Source organism: Bradysia coprophila, chromosome II (genome assembly GCF_014529535.1).
Source record: "Bradysia coprophila strain Holo2 chromosome II, BU_Bcop_v1, whole genome shotgun sequence".
Taxonomy (NCBI): domain Eukaryota; kingdom Metazoa; phylum Arthropoda; class Insecta; order Diptera; family Sciaridae; genus Bradysia; species Bradysia coprophila.
In genome coordinates, this window is record NC_050735.1 from 840,362 (window position 1) to 850,304 (window position 9,943).

At 36.5% G+C, this 9,943-nt stretch overlaps 1 protein-coding gene across 1 annotated transcript; it reads right to left on the reverse strand.

The window, feature by feature from the left end:
• Positions 1–1,031: 1,031 nt before the first annotated feature.
• LOC119074122 (leucine-rich repeat neuronal protein 1-like) lies at positions 1,032–2,009 on the reverse strand. Its single transcript, XM_037180146.1, has 2 exons — positions 1,910–2,009; positions 1,032–1,834 (listed from the first exon to the last, which is right to left on the reverse strand). Coding segments are annotated over exons 1-2 (786 nt in total). The 5' UTR covers positions 1,912–2,009; the 3' UTR covers positions 1,032–1,050.
• Between the last annotated feature and the right edge of the window lie 7,934 nt (positions 2,010–9,943).

Sequence of the window (9,943 nt, forward strand, 5' to 3'; positions counted from 1 at the left end):
GTACTGAATATTTTCCTATATTGTTCATTGAAAACATCTTTTTTCAAATTCAAACGGTTCATATTACATAAAAATACTCGTAATTCGAGAGCATAATGTAATAATTAAAAACCAAGCGAAAAAGTATCCAGATCCAGAAGCAAAATTTAGTTTAGTCAACCCATATCTAGGGTTCCCATTTTTCAATTTTGTAAAAGAGGACATTTCGGCATCAAAAAAGAGGACAAAAAGAAGACGCCTTGACATTCAAAAAAGAGGACGAAAAGTGAATTTCTGACACAGCAACTGTACATGCTCTTTGTGCAACTGTTGTGTAATTTACACCAGTTCATGCTAAAAACAAAAAATTCTGTGTACAATATGCATTGCAATCTTCCTGATATTCTTTTGGATTCTTTATCAGTGATAACATCCACTCCATATTACCTGAATACAGACTTCGTTTTACCTTATCCTTGCGTGATCTTTGGTATCAGCTACGCTGTTCTTGTAAAATGATTAACTTTTATTTTAATGTATAAAAAAATGAGGTGGTAAAGAATGCGAGCGGAGCGAGCGAATTTTTTTCCCTCGTTATATTACCGTTCAGAGATTCTCTGACATAGAAGATTATTAGTTAAATCCGCGCAGCGAAAATTTTTCGTTCTTTAGGTATGAGCTGCATCAAATTTACTTAAATAAGAAGAAGAGTTGAAAAAAGAGGACAAAGACGACGTCTTCTTCAAAAAAGTGATGTTCTTAGAGTTTTTGTAAAAAAAAGAACGAGATTTTAAAGGGGACATGTCTTCTAAAAAGAGGACGAATTGGAACCCTACCCATATCACATCTTCAGAGTGTTCATTGTGACATGTGACCGCTGTGTAAACTAAATTCAAATTTGTGCATTCCATTGTTGTGGGATAAAGTGTGGGATAAAGTGTGGGTTAAAGAAGACCTTTGGAAAACCCGAAAACCATACTTCTTCGACTATATATCACAATTTTTTATTTATCTTATACTTTTCCAATCAATCAATAAATTCACAGCTTGTTATCACTGTGTTTGGCTTGCTTATCCATTTGCCTTAAGTGCATCACTTTCGATTATTCTTTCCAGAACTGCAATTCGATCCATCAAATCTTGGATGAAATTGGGTCGACTCTCTAGAGTTGATTCGATCAGCGATATTGTTGGCGGACAATTTAGCAGCAAATCGAATATGAAATCTTTAACTGCTTCAACATTATCAACAGGAATGGAAGTATTAACACAACTGTTGTTCAATAGGCGTATGACCCCCTTTTCCGGCAAAATTAAATCGTGTCCGACATGCCTGATTCTGTTGTTCGATAAGTCGATCAAGGTTGCTGCATTTAAACCGGCTAAGAGATTGCTGTCGATCGAAATGATGTCATTATCGTTCAAAAATACTTCCCGCAATGTATTTAAACCAGAAAACAGATTTCTATCAAGTGCGGAAATTCTGTTTTTAGTCAGACCTAGATACCACAGATTCGGAAATGGAGTTAAATTTCTGTTGCTGACTGATGGAATAGAATTGTTGTAGAAATTAATGAATTCAAGGTTGGGGAAAAATCCTTCAATATTTGTCGGAAAGAATTGTAAGTTCTGCGAAAAGACAGTCAAAGCGTGAACATCTGCGTTCCCCTTTCCAGATTGATGTGCTCCGAAGACTCCGGTTACATCTTGGTTGGTTTGTGTTTCAATTAAAGTCGTCGCTGAACAAATATAGATGTCTTGCACCGTCTCGAATCTGCAGTGCAATGCTATGGCGTTGATAATTTTGCAGTTGATAGCAAATGTAAGCACAGCGATAAACAGGATTGTTCTTGCCCTGATAAATAAATTCAAGATAAGAAATTATATGACAAAAATATAAAAAAAAGAATGAGTTGAAGCAGCTATTTACATTCTGTGTCTCGTATTCGATACTTTATTAGCCGATTCAAAACTGGTAGGTCCATTTTATAGCAGCGACTTTTACTTTAATCTGTTGTCTCACTAGATAAGATAAGCAGGAAGAGTTTGTTTCCGGTTTTGATAACTGACAATCTCCGTTGTTGGCGTAAAAGAGGGATTCTTTTGAAAAACGACCTACCGAAATCGGACGCATCTTCCAGCGGATTTTTTTTAAATATATGTGCGTAGATAGCTATTGATCCCCAGAGGCATAATTCCTTGATGTCTGTGCGGCTAGTGGCAGGTGTTTTCTCCGGCTGCACGCAAAGTATAGGGTCGTGTGGGGTGTCTTTAGAAAGGTAATTGCATGTCCTTTCGGGGCAGCAAAAGGTCTTCTGGGGGTTTCGAAGCATTTACGATAAAATATGAGAAGTTGAAATGTCAGGGAGTTGCTGGAATGAGCCAAGAAATAGCTATTTTGCTATAAGTATGATAGAAACAAATTTTTAATCAACAGTTCACACAAATGAGTATGCCAATCGATAAAACTCCATAAAAGATGCAAACCTAGCAAAATCTGGCTCTTATTCTTTAAAAACAACGGAGATATCGAAGTTTGAATATGAATTCCCATACAAAAATTCAAAATATCGGATTTGACCGCTTTTTTAGACAGCGCTGCAAACCATGCCACTAAATGCGTGGATTGATTCAGAATCGTCTCTGATTTTATATCGACGATTTACATTTTGACGTTGTCATGACACAAAGAAAAAGATTTTTCTGAATGAATTTGTAACAAATAAATTCAAGGCTCGTTTACAATTATTCCAAGAACAACGGAGGGGACAACAATTTTAGGTATTCATCATGAATATTCTCATTAAGAAATCCCCTGGACCCAAGGCTGTACACTTTGCGGAGGTCACGCCGATCGACATTGTATTAGATATGCGGGAACACACCTTTTCCATACAAACAAATTCACCAAAATTGAATTTGTATGGCGTGGTGAATTTTTTGTATGAAACGTGGTGTGTAACCCGCGTATCTGGATCTGCGTGACTTCCCCAAACTTCCAGCCTTGCCCTGGACCTCCGTTTCTTCATTTTTCTTTTCTCGAATTTATGCATTTCTTAGTCCTGTACTTACTTCGATCACTATTACTGGATGTTGAAATTCATAGACAACAACAATAGGGCAAGTGCAAACTAACACACTTTGTTGAAACTCTAACCTAGTCTCGTTTTCGGTGGCCTTTGGCTGAGCAACTTTCCTCCTTACTTTCCTAGAATGTGGTGGTTTTATTAGCACCGACGATTCTAATTCGACTTACACAAAGAAATGGGGTGAATTTATTAGCACCGCCGATTTCTAACTACAAATTGAAACTAGAGATGTTACTCGTCTGAGTGTTCAAAATGTTCTGATCTACAATTATTAAAACCCGGAGATGTTGCTCGCTAGAGGTCTTTCTTTATTGTGATGAATTTTTCTTACAAACTAACGCATTTATACCCTCGTTCAACGGTTACTCGATATGATTTAATTTAAATGACAAAGAAAAGTGACTTAGATTGTAGACAAAAAGTAGAGTGATTTGACGCAGGATTAAATTAAGTAGAAATTATAAACCTTAGATAAAACATTTCATTCCAATTTCAACATTCTCCCACCACTTTTTGATAAAAAAGTATTAATGTAAGCCGGATGAGAATTTTCTTTGACTTCTCCCACCATTGCATCCTGTCATCAATGAATTGGAGTTGTTTGTTATTCTCCCACCATTGCATCGTGCCATCAATGAATTTGAATTGTTCGTTATTCTCCCACCATAGCGTCGTGCTGTCAATGAACTGGAGTTTTCCCTTATTCTCCCACCATTGCGTCGTACAGTTCGTGTATTCTTCAACTTCTTCCAAAGCTTTATGTCCGAACAGTGCCGATGTATTCACCAAATTGTTATCTTCATTGGAACAGATGAGATTTGGTGTTTGACCGCCAATTGTGATATTTGAATTTTCCTTGTGGTTCCTCAATAGTCGAATTTCACCAATTAGGTTTGATTCAGCTGAATCATTGAAACGATGAATCCAAATATCTGAATGGAGCAAATGTAATTGTTCCGCTTCCCCAATTTGGCCGCTGCACATGATTGAATTTGATTCGAACCGATGAACGTGCCATTTATTGAAGACCACCAAAATGATGATTAAAAATGACCCAAAGTAGCTTGAAAATCTGAATCGCTTGTTGATCGGTATCTTTAGGTATCGTAATAAGTACGTCACATCGTCTGATCCGAATCTTGATCTAATAACATGACTGTCTTTGATACGTTTGATCGCGTGATCCTCCCACCACAAGAACGGTGAATACATTATAACGCGTTCTTGTAGTACCTTTAAAAAGAATCCAATTTTGTCCATGTTTAATTTAGCTGTCTGGAAGCTGAAGTTCGATTTTAGGTTTGCCATAATCGTTTCCAATGTGATCAGACTTTCCTGATTTAAACTTCCAATAGAAATGACTGTATTATGATTCGGCGTTAATGATAAATTTGTTGGATCGTGCCACCATTCCGGTACGGCTTGTTTGAGACGTATGGGATAAACCTCCATCTGTGCCGGATATTTATATTGACGTTGATGATCCAAATCCGTATTCGGATTATCTTCCTCTGAGTCGTCATTATTATAATTTGAACTTCTTGGCCATGCGATTTCGTCTGCTGACTTTGGCTGCAATCGGTTCAACAAGAGTTTTGACTGCCGTTTTTCAGTTACTATAGATGATTGCAGATGTGATTCGTCTGATGTCGCAATGAGTTTCGTGAAATCGCCAGATTTTTCATGATAACTGCTGCTAACTATCCCTCCAAATCGAACATCTTCTATCTGAACATTGGGACCGCTTAGCTTTTCATTTCTCTGCAACGATTTTTCGATCACTGTACTATTGAATGCAACTGGCTTGACTTTCGGTAATCCAGCATCTTCAACAACTGTCGTCGTTACTGATATTTTGTCGGAAAACGCTGCTACGAATTCATCGATTTTTGTTTGACATAAAACTACACGATGATCATAATTTTTACATTCTTCAGCTTCTTTATATTGGTCGTGTTCACTGAAATTCTCTTCATACATGAAGCTTAATATCTGCTGATTTTGAATGCGCATTGTTTTCGCCAATTGCCGTAGGCGGAGGCCCATCGCCAATAATTGTAATCGATCGGGTCTGTCCTTGTTTAGTTCTTCTCCAATTTTAATGCATTTTTTTGTAATGGTTACTCGGGTCAATCTTCTTAGCTTCTTTGCCCGATCCATTTTTTTATGTTTTGTGAATTTTCAGCCTCTCACTTAATTGTGAACTAATTTGTATTATTTGTGATTGCTGCGTAAATGGATTCCTGCTTTAGCGGGACCAAACTCATAGGCGTGAGCAATGTATTTCGTTTGCTTCGCTCCACGAGCCCTTATTCTTTCCTACTGGATTTAACTGTTCTTCTTCTACTCTTTGCTTGAGTTCTTGAAGTAACTTAATGCCAGCCTTATTATTTTTGTTCCTACTGGTCGTTGACTTTCAGACCCACTTTTGAGTTCTTAAAGTAAATGATCTTTCGTGTTGTGGAACACAATCTTTCCTCGAAGACTATTCTCTAACAATTAAATAAATTTTACTGCCACCACCCAATCCGCACTTTCGGTAAAGCCGACTCTGGGTGATTCCCCAGCTTTATTTAACTGCTTCGAAAATAGTCCGTTTATACGCACCAATACGTTTTAACGTATTGTTATTGCTTTATGATTGCTCGACTTGATTTAACCAACTGGATGACCAACGATGACTTGACCAACCGATGATTGATTTACCAATGAAACCGCTTGACCGTTTGAAGACTAACCATTTACTGTCGAAGCTGAGAGTTGATGCTTTCGAACCGATGAATTTGTCCCTTGTTGACGACCAATCTTTCTTGGACTAACGAATCGACGATTGATATTAGATACGACAAATATTTTTCTTGCTGCTGACCAATCTTTTGTGGGCCAATGACGTTGATTTCAACCGATTGATAATGGTTTGAATTTAACCACTGATGACAAATAATTTCCAACTGCTAATTGCCTAAAGTCCAAACCACTTGTCTTCGGATGACCAACGCTGACCAACCAATTGCCTGATTTTGACCAAAGTATTTAACTGATGCCAACCAACCGAATTTTGTTTGCTAGATGATAGCACCCAATCCGCACTTTTTCGTTAAAAGCCGATTCCGGGTGACTCCTCAACTATTTTGCTCAACAAAACTCTTTTTCCTTTTACAACGCACTGACAGTGCTTTGCTTTTAACTCAAACGTTAATCACCACCTAGGCCGTCTGTTTTTCTTTTCGTATCAAACGTTAACACCACACAGGTCGTTTGTACTTATTCGAAACGTTAACACCACACAGGCCGTTCGATTTATAACTTAAGCACCCAAACAAAGGTCCACCCGGGGGCGCCAAATGTTGAAACTCTAACCTAGTCTCGTTTTCGGTGGCCTTTGGCTGAGCAACTTTCCTCCTTACTTTCCTAGAATGTGGTGGTTTTATTAGCACCGACGATTCTAATTCGACTTACACAAAGAAATGGGGTGAATTTATTAGCACCGCCGATTTCTAACTACAAATTGAAACTAGAGATGTTACTCGTCTGAGTGTTCAAAATGTTCTGATCTACAATTATTAAAACCCGGAGATGTTGCTCGCTAGAGGTCTTTCTTTATTGTGATGAATTTTTCTTACAAACTAACGCATTTATACCCTCGTTCAACGGTTACTCGATATGATTTAATTTAAATGACAAAGAAAAGTGACTTAGATTGTAGACAAAAAGTAGAGTGATTTGACGCAGGATTAAATTAAGTAGAAATTATAAACCTTAGATAAAACATTTCATTCCAATTTCAACACACTTACACAAATTATATTCTCCACTATTCACCTTGCCTTACAGATGATGGTTTGGCGGAAAAAATTTCAAAACAAGCAAAAAATGATGTATCATATTTACATGTAAACTTCGCAAATTTATTGGAATTACATAAATTTAACATTCCTTCATTTACTTAAACGAAAAAATCGGAAAATAACGATATCACAACACAAATTACTGTCACCTGATTTTTTTATGTTTTTATTTTTTCATATTTTTTGAATTTTTCGCTCCAAATATTCATCTGTAAGGCAAGGTGAGTAGAGGAGAATTGTGTTGAATTTCTGTTTGCACATTCCCTATAGTATATTATTTGGCATTCATTGTAATAATTGGATTACGTGGTTTTTGAGAAATATTATTTATTTTATAATTCCGAGCTTTCGGAAACAAACAGTTTCCTTCGTCAGGGACTAAAATTGAATGATTTTTCTACGATGTGTAGCAAGGGTTGCTAAGTAAAATCTAACATATTGGGATCAAGAGGTCTCGGGTTCGAATCTCATTAGGGCGCGTATAACAAAAATTTTATTTCCAAATTTAATTTGATTTCTCATACTTTGCACTCTTCAATTTCAAATATTGGGGATAATTCGAGGCCATGTTCGACTTAAAACTAAACCTTTATCTGTATTCATTAATGGGCCAGTGTGTTGCTGAATTGTTAAACCTTCTTTAATGCATCGCAGGTGGTGATTGCTCTCTTTGATTATTACTTTTGAATTATCCCAATTGATTGTATGTCCTCTATTACAAATTACGTGTCTTGCCACTTCTGATTTTTTATTTTCTCGTCTTCTAACATTTCCTTTATAATCTTCGATTCTTGCAGCTACTCTTAACGATTCGCTAAGATATATTATTGAATCGCAAGAATTGCATGGGATTCTGTATATTCCGGCAGGTTCTTTTTCTTCTTTGTCTTTTATGCTGTTCAGTAGATTCTGAACTTTCACGCCTGGTGTAAATGTGATTTTCCATTTTAGTTTGTTTCTGAGGACCTCAGAATCTGAGGTACTTAATTGGAAACATTTCCAATGTATGGTATGGGAACCCAGAATTCTTCTTTCTCTTCAGTTGTGTTTGAAATATTTGACATTGAAATTTGGTTATTATTTAAGACTGCTAACTGGTTATTGTTTGTATTTAAATTTTGAATTTCCGAAACTATTCCTTCGAGATTATTTGGCATTTAAGGTGAACATCGAGGCTTGCCGAGATTTCCAGTTAAATCTCAAGACCATACTTCATTGCATAAGCGAAAAGGAGCAAACCAATGTAGGGGAAGAATAAAGAATAAATTTTCTTGTCAGTTCTAATATTGTTTGCTTATGATTCCTAGCATAATAAGAAAAGAAATCATCGCGCGTATGCAACAAAAATTTTTATTTCACAATAAAATGTGCTTTACATCAAAAATTGCTACATACACTTTGTCAATATTCCATATAGAATTATTTATGAAATGAAACTGACGTGTTTCCAATCAACACTTTACATATGCACAATGTCATGTCATCGTCAATCGTCCACCTATTTAATAAGTTTCACCTATGCCTTCAACTCAACTCATGTATTATTTCGACGAACAACAGACACGTTACAGAACAGAAATACCGTTACATTCGATACTTTTTGAATAATTTAATAGGGTTGACATAGGTTTGTTCCAAGTAACTGTAAACACGTACTTTGACAACCCGAACAACGACAATTTCATCCATAGCAACGTCGCTTACGTGATATTTCATACAAATCGAGCAACGTCGCCAACGCGATTTACACAGAGATATTATTGAGGTTATGGTTAAATGGATGAAATTTGACAATTCATATGGCCTTGGAACAAACCTATAGTTCACACTGTACAGACCCTATGTAAATTAGATATTGTATTGAATCGTTATGAAGATCATGAAATCATTAATTATTGACAGTGTTTATCATATCAGTACACGTGCGAAAAGGATGATACCTTTAGTGGATTTTTAACAAATTTCAATATTTTTTTAAATTGAAGCCAAAAATGACACAAGAACCAAAACAGCGCGAAAAATAGGGCATGTTTAGGAACATAATTCTCAGGATGTAAGAGGCGGAATACAGCAAAAAAGGGGATTAACGGTTAATTTGAACCTTACTTAACTGAAATGTGTTTTCGCATTTATAAAATTACTTGATTTTCACAATTATTTTTCGCAATTAAAACACGTCTGCAAGGCAAAAAAAATTCCACTTTAGGTTCATTTTTTAGGCAGTAAGTACATCGAGAATAATCACATAAGTTGCTATATCAAAACTGTCCCTTATGTCGCTGACCACGTAAATATATTTTCCTTTTTTTTAAATGCCTTTTTGTTTCGACGAAATTAAGTAAAATCAAAAAATTTTCTACTACGGCGGCCATCTTGTTTTTACAGTATTTCTATGGTGGTCGTCTTCGATGTTCCAGATTCTTTTGTTATTGAAGACACAATGAGACACTATAAGACACATAGTATTTGGTTTATGTCCACAGCTAAACCCTTGTACTGTATTGCATAAAGGCTTGCACCAAGCATTCAAATTTGATATTATTGATATTAAGGTTCCCCTCTCAGTTCATATCCTGCACTCGCGTCTCTCCTCAAGCATTCATTAATGTCTTTACGCAACAGATCGTATTTTGGCTCCGACAGTCATCAACGGTGGTCCCTGTCCATTTATAGTATGTGTTCTTTCATTCCATCGTTAATGTGCTCATCAGCCTTCTGCGAGTAAACGTTTATGTCCATTATAACTGACTTTCCACCCTTGTCCGCGAAAGAAATTATAAAATTTCCATTTCGTTTTAAATATTCTGATGTACGCATTGCAGTCTCTTGAATAAACAACTGTGCCGTCGTTGCATGGTGCGTAAACTCTGTTGCCGCAGGAAACTCTTAAATTCGATCTTCACAAAGCAGTGTTGTCCGAATCCATTAGAACGCTTCATAAAGTTGAACCTCGACCCCAGACTAACGATAGACTGCACATACACTGGCACTTCCGACTTCGTCATACAACAGTCTGTATCAATTATA